General features: G+C 37.5%; 2 protein-coding genes across 2 annotated transcripts; both read right to left on the reverse strand.

Annotated features, from left to right (window-relative positions):
• Window positions 1–545: 545 nt before the first annotated feature.
• Window positions 546–3,775, reverse strand: LOC121960353 (solute carrier family 22 member 13-like). Its single transcript, XM_042510013.1, has 10 exons — window positions 3,401–3,775; window positions 3,136–3,239; window positions 2,727–2,884; window positions 2,385–2,556; window positions 2,136–2,256; window positions 1,956–2,050; window positions 1,567–1,781; window positions 1,263–1,371; window positions 710–904; window positions 546–616 (listed from the first exon to the last, which is right to left on the reverse strand). Exons 1-10 carry the CDS (start codon window positions 3,773–3,775, stop codon window positions 553–555), a joined length of 1,608 nt encoding a protein of 535 aa, XP_042365947.1. The 3' UTR covers window positions 546–552.
• Window positions 3,776–5,307: 1,532 nt separating this feature from the next.
• LOC121960659 (solute carrier family 22 member 13-like) lies at window positions 5,308–11,679 on the reverse strand. The gene is made up of 9 exons (XM_042510467.1): window positions 11,294–11,679; window positions 10,869–10,972; window positions 9,366–9,520; window positions 7,697–7,868; window positions 7,451–7,571; window positions 7,259–7,353; window positions 6,966–7,180; window positions 6,097–6,205; window positions 5,308–5,506 (listed from the first exon to the last, which is right to left on the reverse strand). Exons 1-9 carry the CDS (start codon window positions 11,666–11,668, stop codon window positions 5,308–5,310), a joined length of 1,545 nt encoding a protein of 514 aa, XP_042366401.1. The 5' UTR covers window positions 11,669–11,679.
• Window positions 11,680–12,032: the final 353 nt, after the last annotated feature.

The raw sequence follows: 12,032 nt of genomic DNA on the forward strand, positions 1-12,032 counted from the left end.
CAGAAGCTCAGTGGACAGTGGAGTTCAGTAATTAGGAGCAAGTTACAAAAACAAAAATTTAAACAATATGCACCCCAAAAAAGTAACAGTGCAAAGCACAAATTTGGGAATATAATTTGAAATGGTGCTATGAAAAGGGAACTGCAGTTGTCTGGGTGGCTATGGAGAAAACCCTATAGAGTTCCCAAGGAATGAGTCCTAAAACCCAGAAAATTTGTCAGGCTGCAGTTTGCTTTCCATCTTTACATTAGCGGCACAACTGACCTTCATTGTTCTTGTGAAAATAGTCCAAGCACTATTTTCACAACAGCTGTGGTGAATGGGTAATACATGACAGGTTGAAGGGTGTTTTGAGGATAAAAATAAACATATTAGTTGCGTCACATATAACTTGTATTGTCAGTGATTTCAGTCAGGAAGTAAATTGTTGCACCTGATTTCATTTAATTAAGGGGTCAACCATAGACTTTTGCATGATACCTGATTATGAGTAAGAATTAAAAAAATGAACTATGAATGTCTGATTATGATATCAATGCAAATTAAAATTGTTTAAATTAAATGTTCTTCAATAACTTGTGCAGCACTGGTTGCAGCATGTCCATTCATTGGGTTCCTAAAATTAAAAAAAAGAGAAAAAATATATTTATTTACACTCATACAGTTATTGCTTTTTTTTTTTCAAATACAGTATTTATATTTTGCTCACTTGAGCTTGGTGTTGTCCTGCAGTTCAACATTGAGGGTTTCAGGCAGTAGTAAACAGAAACCTCCAGCAAAAATGGGAATGATGCCGTATATGAGCATGGGGATGGTGTGATGGTAGACGTCCAGGAGCCTGATTAGTGGAGCGAGGATGCCCGCCACACGAGCACACATGGAGTTTACACCAAAGCCATTTTGCCTGTCAGAATTCACAATGGACTCTTTAGGAATAACACACTGACTGAGATAAGTTTGGTAACTTTATAGATTGTAAATTAAGATCTCAATAAAATACTTAATGGATACATATACAAAGAAAAGAGATAAGGAGAAAAAGACACTAGTAAGTTTGTATTTAGAAAATTACAATTCAATATTTTTTTTATTACTGAATAATAGTTAGGGAGACCAATAACGGCCTAATATTACTGTGCAACAAGATGTTAAGAATTTTTAAATATGGAGTACTTAATATTATTAATATAGTGTTTGAACTTTGGTTTTAAAAATATATCTTTTTATGTAATCATCACGAGCAGCAGAGAAAGTAACATTACCTTAAAATAGTTGGGTATAATTCTGCCGTGTAAACGTAGGCTATGTTGAAAGAGGCAGTAGCAGCAAATTTCCCCAGCACGGCTATGATAGTTACCACCACAGGAAGATCTGATTGGTATATGAAAAATAAAGTTACTTGTTCATTCCTCATTAGGTCCTCAGTAAATACTTGTTTTTTGTGAACCTAACTGTAAAGTGTTATCAGTAAATATATGCTGTGCCTTTCAGATAAACACTGAATAATTCAAAGCTTTATAAGAAATGTTTTCACATTATAAATACATGTCTTTAGTTGGCAGATACCTTTTGGGATAGCAAGGACCACAAGGCAAGCAGCACCCCCAAAGAACAGGAAGCCTGATTGACATATTCTCCTTCCAAAATGTTGAATTAGAGCCAAACCGCTCAGGACTGCAGGAATTTCAACAGCACCAAAAATGAACTGTGTGAGGTAGATATTCAGACCAAAACTGCCAACATTCAGGCTAAATCCGTAATACATAAGACTTGTTGAAAACCTGGAATCAGAGTTGGAAAGTCAAAGAGATATGTTTAGTTTAACATGTTCATTGTGACAAATGTCTTCTAATTGCTGTAGCATATTGTTGATTCACATCACTGATGTATTTCATGTGACTGACAGACAAATACAGTGGCATTAACAATTATCATTATTATTAAAGAAGACGCACCAGTTATAGCCCATTATGAGAGTACGTTTTCTCAAATACGATTTACGGAATATGTCTAGCATGTTTCTTCTTTCGGATGTACCCTCGATCTTGAGCTAAACAAGTAAAAGTTAACTTTTAGAAATGTGCACATATCACAGAGATTGTGGTTAAAGTCAACATGTCTTTGTTGCAGCTTACATTGTCCAGCAGATCTTCTGGGACAGTCCTCCTGTTCACCCTGGCTGCCCTCTGAATCTCCTTTTGTGCCTCCTCATTCCTGCCGTGGGTCATCAGCCAGCGAGCTGACTCTGGGAGAAACCTATGGGAAAAAAATTAAAAATCACGGAGTACGATTGAACTGATACAATCAAAACCTCTCTGGTGATGATTTTGGTGTGTAGGACTTTATAAACATGTGAAAGGTTTATGGTTTTAGAGGCTGCTGACCAGTACAAGAATCCCAGCACAAGGAGAAGAGGGCTGAAGAGCACCAACTGCAGGATCCTCCAGTTGCGGATTAAATAGGCAATGCCAGACAACAGCATCAGTCCAACAGCAAAGAACATTATGATTAACATTGTGCAGAGAGCAGCCTTAGAGGGGTCAGTCCACTCCACTCCTATAAACAAAAAATATACTCACTGGGTTACATTATTTCAGAGGTAACAACAGATAGTAGCCTAGATCTTACAAGAACCCCCCTGATCATCTCCTCTCAGTAGTTCAATTTTTGGCACTTCTACTCATATAGTATGACTGGCCTAAGTCACAGATAAACAGTGTACCTACCCATCACAGATGTGTTCATAATATTGACACCTCCTGACGTCCCACTGAAAAATTTTAAGGCCATGTACACATAGACGTTTGGTGAGAAAGCAGCACCTGTACTAAACATTAGTAGAAGAAGACAGAGGCAGAGTAGGATTGCAAAGCGCCGTCCGAACCTACAAACAAAGGAGAAAGGGCATTTGTTTTTTTTTTTTTAAAGACACAAAGTCAATCTAGATATACTGTTTACTGTTTATCATTTGTGTGCCTGTTGAGGAATGGGTACAATTGTTGGGTAGATATCCCCTGAACGGCTTTTGCAGGAGTCAGCCTTGTACTGACTTCCTCTTTGTTCAATCTAAAACATTGAGATTTGAAGAATGGGAAATCTGACTTTTATTAAACTGCATGTGTTATCGGTCCTCACCTGTCAGAAATTGCCCCAAACACCAGCGCTCCAACCATATATCCTGCCATGTAGATGGACTGTGATGCTTCAATCAAACCTCTGTTGTCACAAACCAGATTGAACTGACAAGAAAAAAGGGATTGTTAAGGAGGACAAATGAAAGGAATAGATCAAATAAAGAAAGCAGGGGATACAAGTCTCTGTACACAGAAATGTTTGACTGTCAACCGATTGGACCCTGGGTCTTGAGTCTAGCAGGGATCCGGGGTGTTTGCTTACATACCTCTGTTGTAATGCTGGAAGCTCCTAAAGGTGCCTCATAGTCCCATCCATCTATGCATTCAGTTGTAGTGTTAAGTCCATATGCTTCAATGGTTTCCAAATCCAAATCCACAGGTGTGAACATTTTACAGCTTTCAAATCTTCCATCCTCGTTCACAGGGATGGTGAGATTTCTTTTTCTCTCATCGGTCAGGTTTGGTCCACGCTCCAAGATCCAGTCAGTGTTACAGTGATGTGGAAAGCTCATTCCTGTAAATACCTGACTGATCACATCAAAAGCACCGAATATGCTGGGGATGCATAACACAGCCAATAACCGTTTCTGAAACAAACCAAACTCCCCAATCTCCTTTAGGATCTCTCCGAAGGTGCTCATATTGATATGTGGCTAAAGTTGTAATGGTTTTCTAAGGACAGTGTCGGAGCAAACATGAATTTGACTGACCTTTGTAATTAATATTAAACTAAGTAAGATATGACACTTGCCTTAGTCGTAAAGTTTAGGGAGGTTGGGCAAGGTTGTAACCTTGCTGACTGATATGGCACCTGGGCATGCCACACTGTTTATACTGTGTTATGTACATACAGTTCAGCTGCTCATTGTCATGTTTTCTATGTGAAATATAGTACAAATTCGTAAATTTGTAAACATAATTACATAGAGCTAGATATTCAATAGCACCTCTAAATTTGCTTTCTCTGGTGCGCGTTAAGTCTGTTCATGTGTATACACAGTAAACTCACCATCTTCTTAGCCTTTTCCTAAGTGTCGCTCTGCTTCTGGGCCAGGTTTATGGTTTGACAGGCACGTGTTACAGGCAAGAGATAACTGGGCTCCCAGTTAATTCAGCTGCTGGTATCTGAGAACTGCCAGCTCATTGCCAGTAGATCAGGTTCATGGATAAAGTTTGCCATTGTGTAAAACAGTTAACACTACTTTTTCTCATGAGGAGGTAATTTATCATATTCATCTCTAGATATTTGCAGATTAACCATCAACAACAATAGCTGTTTTGTTATCTAACAATTCAGTCTTACGAAATAAGCTTGCGTCACCCAAAAAGCTTGTGATGTCATAGACTTCACATTTGCATTAAAAAATGAGTTGTAATAATCAAAAAGACTTTTTACATTTTTAACATACAAGATAAGCAACATTAATCTTTTTTTTGGTTGTTGTTTCCGCATAGGAAAAGAACTCGATGATGAAACATTACACACAAAAATAATGTTGCTGTCGCTTATTTATACATCAAGCCAACATGGAGCAACAATAGCAATAATTTGGAGGTGTGCTCATGGCTACAAAACAAATGCACATCCAATCTACCAACTCAAGAAAAACAACCCAGCTGAGAGACGATGATTGATGTAATTTGTTACATTGTGCTATGACATATCAAGATTATGCATTATATTCATTAAGTTCAACAGTCAACTCACTGCAACTGAAATACATACAGAGGGAATACATCCATGGAAAAAGACAAACACACTTAGTGTCCATTATTCAGAGAGAGAACCGGGCCATGGCAAGGAACTTTCTCAATATAGAAACAGACTTTGTGAGTAAACATTTGGACCCTGAGGGTCTTGAGTCTACAGAGATGCTGAGGGGTTTGCTTACTTACCTCTGACATAATGCTAGAAGCACCTATGGGTGCCTCATAGTCCCATCCATCTATCGAACCAATGGTGGTGTTAATCCCATATGCTTCAATGGTTTCCAAATCCAAATCCACAGGTGTGAACATTTTACAGCTTTCAAATCTTCCATCCTCGTTCACAGGGATTATATATATATATATATATATATATATATATATATATATATATATATATTGCATATAATTGCTCTGAGTTTCTTGTAGGCAAAATAAGCACTCTGCTGTGAAAGAGGTCATCAACTCACCTGATCTCAGCATGGTCCTGGAGTTCAACATTGAGGGTTTCAGGCAGTAATAAAGAGAAACCTGCAGCAGCAATGGGGATGACGCCGTATATGAGCATGGGGATGGTGTGATGGTAGACGTCCAGGAGCCTGATCAGTGGAGCGAGGATGCCCGCCACACGCGCACTCATGGAGTTCAGACCTACGCCATTCTGCCTACCAGTATAGATAATGGACTTGTCAGCAATCACATAGCAAACACGGTATCTCCTGCCACACTGTCTCCATGAGCAGCTCAGGCACATCTCAGTTGCGACACATCTAGAGAAACAGAGTCTCTGATTTTTACCACATGACGCTCGTGGTTGTCAGCAAAAATAGGCAGTGAAAATGGTCTTTTGTTATTATACATACTCTATACCACCTTTTACCACAGTTTCAGTGCCTTTATCTATCACAGACATGAGGAAATAAAAATATTTTTTACTCAGCCTTTCAAAACAAACTTCAAAATAAAAGCCCTCCCACAATGTTTCTGTTGACAGAATCCCTTCAGTTGACAACAAAAGGCATTTTACAGTGAAATACTCTATATAGGACCATGTTGTTGACAATACAACGGCGTACACGGCTCCATTAATGAGTGAGTTACAGCAGCAGGCAGCTCTGCAGCATCGCTGCAGCAAAGACGAGCCGCAGCAGTTCACTGAGGTTGCTGTAACACGCTGGTCACGCATGCAGTGTGACCTGGGTGTTAGGTATAATAACAGATTCATGTTTTACCTCTGGGACAATACCTTCCTTACCTTAGAGTAGTAGGGTACAATTCTGCAGTGTAAACATAGATGATGGAGAAACTGGCAGTGGCGGCAAATTTTCCCAGTACAGCTATGACTGTGACCACCACAGGAAGGTCTGATGGTCAAATAATAAATCAGACAAAAACACACACAAATTCAATGTTGTTGAGTAATATGATGTTTTTTGAGCTTGAAAAAAGTGATATGAGTGAGTATTTTAATAACCTATCAACTATTCATCCAGATTAAGAATCAAATCTCATTTAATATATGTAATCTGTCCTTGAATTGATCTGTAAGTAAGCTGGTGCCAATATAACCAGTTGGTTTATCCCATTTCATTCCCATCTCAAGCGCTTTTAAATAAACATTTTCAAAAACCCAAGGTCTTGTTACCATTATATTAAATCTTTCAAATTATTTTGTTTTATTCTTTTACTGCTCCATCTCTCTCTCTCTTTTAATTATATTGTTTTAACTTTGAATTGTGTTATTTTTAACCTTGAACAGAATTGTTCTTTTGCATTACTGTATGGCATTGTCGTATTGTTTACAGTCTCTTTGTGCAGCCCCATGAATCTACCTCTGTATAAAATAAGCTAATGAAATAGCCTTGCCGCGCCCATTTACACCATTAAATAACAATGGTTAACGCCCTAACGAGTCCATCCAACACCATCTATTTTTTTCTCTCAATTTATTTAACATATTTTTCTTCCGTTGTTTTCTGTTTTTTTCTTGTGATTTTTTCCCTTGAATTGTGATGGTATAATTACAATAAAATAAAAAAAAATATGGTAATAATTAAACATATGTGAATGCTGTACTCATTCTGCTTTCACAAATATATAAACAGTTATTTATATAAAAATTACCTTTGGGAATTGCAAGTATCCCAAGACAAGCAGCACCTCCAAACAACAGGGTCCCTGCAAGACATAATTTCCTCCCAAAGTGCTGAATAAGCGGCAAACTGCCCAGACGTGCAGGTAATTCTGCTGCACCAAAGATGAACTGTGTAAGGTAGATATCCACACCGAAATTGCCAACATTCAGGCTCAGTCCATAGAAAAGAAGACTTGTTGCAAACCTGTGAACAGAGTTGAAGGGATATTTTTAGGTATGGCTGTACATGTGGCAGCAGGTTGTGGCTAAAACGAATACTCACCACACGTAGCTCATTATGATTGCACGTTTTCTCAGATATGATATCCTGAAGAGATCCAACATGGTTTTTTTTTCAGGTGTGTCCTCAACCTCCAGCTAAACCATGCAGATGAAATGTCTTAGAGTATATTTATTACGGAGCTTTATTGTATTTAATTTTGATCAAAGACAAAGTGAGTTTGATGCAGCTCACCTTGTCTAGCAGATCTTCCGGGACTTTCCTCCCGTTCACCTTGGCTGCTCTGCGGATCTCTTTTATGGCCTCCTCCTTTCTGCCCTGGGTGATGAGCCAGCGAGCTGACTCCGGGAGAATCCTGATTGACATACAGGCCAAAGATCACTGAATACCTGGAGTAAATATTTTGTTTCATTTGTTCTGTGGTTAAAGTGGGGATCAGCATCTAAAACATTAATCCAAGTAGTCTGAGTGGCTGCTGACCAGTAAAAGAGTCCCAGGACAAGTACAAGAGGGCTGAAGAGCACCATCTGCAGGATCCTCCAGTTGGGGATCAAATAGGCAATGCCAGACAACAACATCAGCCCAAGAGGGAAAGAAGAGTGGCAGATAATGGTGCAGAAAGCAAACTTGGAGGAATCACTCCACTCTCCACCTTCAAAGCAAAAATACAGACAGAAATGGCATCATTTCTACAATACCATGTTATGCAGTAAATAAAAAGCCAAAAAAAACAGGAGAGCTTCTGGTAATAGTACAACAAAGTACAAAAAAGATGGTGCTTTTTGGTGAAGGGCATTAACAAACAGAAAAAACAGGAAGAAACCAAGGCACTCTTCTAAAAGCAGACAGTTAAAATGCCTTTATTACACTGGCAGGTTCTGAAAGTAGAATTAAATTAAAAAAAAACAACAGATTCTTCCAATGCATTTCGGCATCCAGCTTTCTTCAGGAAGTTAGAGACAAAGATGTGACGAAACAAATTTATACTGAAAGGGTAAATCCATCAAGCAGGTGAAATCATTCAGAAATCAGAGTCCATCAGTCTGAATTTGGCTCCTCCCTCTCAGAAAAGTTCAACAGGGAGCATTTTTTCAGGAAAAAAATACCAAAGGTCAGCAGGGGCAACCTCTGAGATGGTGTAAAGATAAAAAAAAAAGGTTAAAAAAGAGAGAATGAACATTTTATCATACTGTAGGATATACAAAAATATCCTACATATACAAAAAAAAAACCCCAAAAAACAAAATATGCACATATATAAATGTATGTGTACATATAAGTGCTTACATTTTCTCATCACATTTCATAATCTGGATTTTAAAGCAGTTTTTGAGAGTAAATAAAGTGCCAGAGAGCATAAACAATCCAAAAGAGCTTCTTAATACAAAAAATAATTTAATCAATTAAAAAAAAAAAAACAGGGAAGGATCCCCATACTAAGGTCCAGGCTAAGACCCTAAATTTCTCAAATCTTAAAAAACACTCTTGAAAATAACCACTTCCACATGCATCTTGCAAAATAGAAACACTTTGTGGTGCTGATTGTCTTGTCTTCCCTCTTTGAGGCTGCAACAAGAAAACAAGTCACAGCCTCATTTAACAAACAAACAAATAAAAAACACCAAGTTGTATATAAAACTAAATTCAAATTGTTGAACTTTGTGATGGATTTCAGCTGAAAACATCAACACATATATAATGATCATGCCCTGGATGATTTCAGTTCTGATTTGGAAGCACATGTACTGGTCTGAGGATCCATGTCCATCCCTAAACTGTGAAGAAAAAATAAGCATGTAAGACATAATCAACATATGACTACAAGCTCTGCATTAGAGATCGTTGCTACAAATGCACTTTCTCCAGCTAGTAGCTTTTTAAAGTTTGTGTTTTCACACGAGCCTGGTAAAATCTATCAAACATTGTAAGATGCTGGCCGTATGTAATAATGTCTGCATTTGGCAGCCCCCAGTGGTACTATAAAAAAGACACCATGGTTGAAAGTAATGTAATGCAACCACTAATATTAGCAATCTAAAGAAATCTGTAATTTTAATGTAGCTACTGTTTTTAATAACAATGAAACTATTTAAATGGCACAATATTCCTAAGGAAGAAACAGAGAAAGGTTATTCTGAGTTTTACCTACCTATCACAAATGCGTTTGCAACAATGCCTGAAATGGAGATACCACCTAAAAATTTGAGAACCATATAAACATAGATGTTGGGTGAGAAACCAACACCGACACCAAACAGCAGCAGGAGAAAATGTGACAGCAGGACCACGAAGCGTCGACCGAACCTACAAAGAGGAGAGAGGAGCTGTTACACTGGTTACTGAGTTTTGTATGTGAATGCAATTTTTCCCTCCTGTAAATACAGCACAATATAGGTCATTTCAATAAATACAATATACATAGAAGACTAGTTTCTGTTCATTATTTTAGTAGTTAGTAAGTGTGATATTACTAAAATGAGATTATGAGCAGCTATTAGGGAATAATATACTGTAAAAAGGCATGTGACACCCACTAAAAATGAATGTTATTAAGTCATGTGCAATATTTCAGTAAAGAATATGAATACATCTTACAATAATTCTCTTTTTCGATGAGGAAAGGAGGACATTTCATTCTATAAATCACACTGTTAAGGTACATAATTTCTGTTAAAACAGCTTTAAACATAACATGAGATGTTATATTGCTCATACATGCCCCCCAAAAAAAAAAAAAAATCACATGAAAGATTTATCACTATTACTTACAGTTCGAATGAAAAGAGGATCTGAATGTCTCTAGAAAATGAATAGTATTTTTTTTTTTAAATAAATGGAAGTACTGTTGTTACTGATATGATTTTCTTATAATACAATTATCTTATTATGTTTGGTGAATATTTATCTCAGGAGCTTTTTAACACACTGTTTTCAGGAGATAGTTCAGAAATTAAGGATATTTAATGTCATGATGAAAAATTCAATACAAAATTTATATATGATGTGTTTTACAGCATCATTTTATTCGTTGGTATGAGCTGACCAGTCATAAAAATGAATAAACTCTTCTTTTTTTTTTTTTTTTTGGAAAAAAAAAACATCTTTTAATATTTTTTAAAATTTATTATCATTTAAATATTCTGCAATTTCTCCATTCAGACTTTTTATCCATTGGAATGGATAGGGGAAAAAAGAAATGAATCAAGTATCAATTAATCTTTTTTTCGAAAAGTGTATTTAGATATTTAGACTGGAAATCCAGCATTTCAATATTTTTGTTGTGTTATGAACATAACTGGGTTCTGAACGGGTTGATCCAAGTTCTAGTTATGCTAAGTTGCTGCAAAAGAAAACAGCACCCAGCTCTGAATCCTCAGTGTCAAGTTGTTTTAATTAGGGTTTGGTTATGTGGTTTGACGTTTTATTTGTATTTATTGCATCTTTCACACTTTGATTAGCAATGGGACACCTTTCTCATTTTAGTTTTTATCCTTTTGTCATGTTTTATCCTGTATGTTGTCTGTGGTCTCTGAAACTGTATCAATGGATGCCTTGTATTTTCCCCTTCAAACCAAATCTGCCTACAGGTACAAATAAAGCAACCTGAACTTGAACTTGACCTGATGGAGTAAAGGTGGGAGAAAATGTGCACCTGTCAGCCATCGGCCCCAACACCAGCGCTCCGACCAGAAGACCGGCCATGTAGATGGACTGGGATGCTTCAATCAAACTGCTTCTGTCACACGCCAGGTTGAACTGATAACAGGAGGCGTGGTGAAAAGAGACCAAAGAAAACAAAACAAAGGCAAGAAAAAAAAAAAATTTGAACCTGAGAACAGTGGTGATTCAGTCATTTTGTACTTTCTCGTACTTTAACGTAGCTGATTATTAATTCTAATTATAGTTTATATTAAGGTGTGTGGTGGCTCAGAAGGGATACAAAGTCAATGTGAGCAACTGAAATGTGACACCAAACAGCTGCCACAGACTTAAAAACATAGTAAATAACAAGAATTAAGAGATTTATCTTTTGGAACAGTTAAATGCTCTGTGGGTGTGTAAACAAGCGTCACTTACGTCTGTGAAAATGCTGGCGGCACCTTTGGGCGCCTCAAAATCTGTTCCATTTATGCACCCAGTTGTAGTGTTTAATCCATATGCTTCAATCGTCTCCAAATCCAAATCCACAGGTGTGAACATTTTACAGCTTTCATACTTTCCGTCCTTGTTGACCGGGATGGTGAGATTCCTTTGTCTCTCATCTGTCAGGTTTGGTCCACGCTCCAAGATCCAGTCAGTGTTACAGTGATGTGGAAAGCTCATTCCTGCAAACACCTGAACAATGACATCAAAACCTACAAACATGGTAGGGATGCATAACAAAGCCACTAAACGTTTCTGGAAAAAACCAAACTCCCCAATCTCCTTCAGGATCTGCCCAAAGGTGCTCATGTTGGCATCTGAATGTGTGCAGAATGGGACACAGAGAACTCTGGCAATTAAGCAACATCCAGCCACAAAAAGTCAACTTGACTCCCATCCTGAAAGTTAATGTTTAAACTGACAATCACTGGGCTCTTATGACGTATGAGTTGCTAACAGACGACATTAAAACATAACCTGTCAGGATTTCTCAGGCTGAAGTCCAGCTGTTGTGCAGGTCAAGATATGAGACTTCATCCATGCATCATTTATACTTTTAGCGCAGTACTATTGGTCATTACTTAAGTAAAGTCTGTACTTTTAGAAAGTATGTGTTATCAGGAATTTATTTATTTAAAAAGGATCCCCATTACCTGATGCCAATGACACTAGC

The sequence above is a fragment of the Plectropomus leopardus genome, chromosome 21, assembly GCF_008729295.1.
Source record: "Plectropomus leopardus isolate mb chromosome 21, YSFRI_Pleo_2.0, whole genome shotgun sequence".
Taxonomy (NCBI): Eukaryota; Metazoa; Chordata; class Actinopteri; order Perciformes; family Serranidae; genus Plectropomus; species Plectropomus leopardus.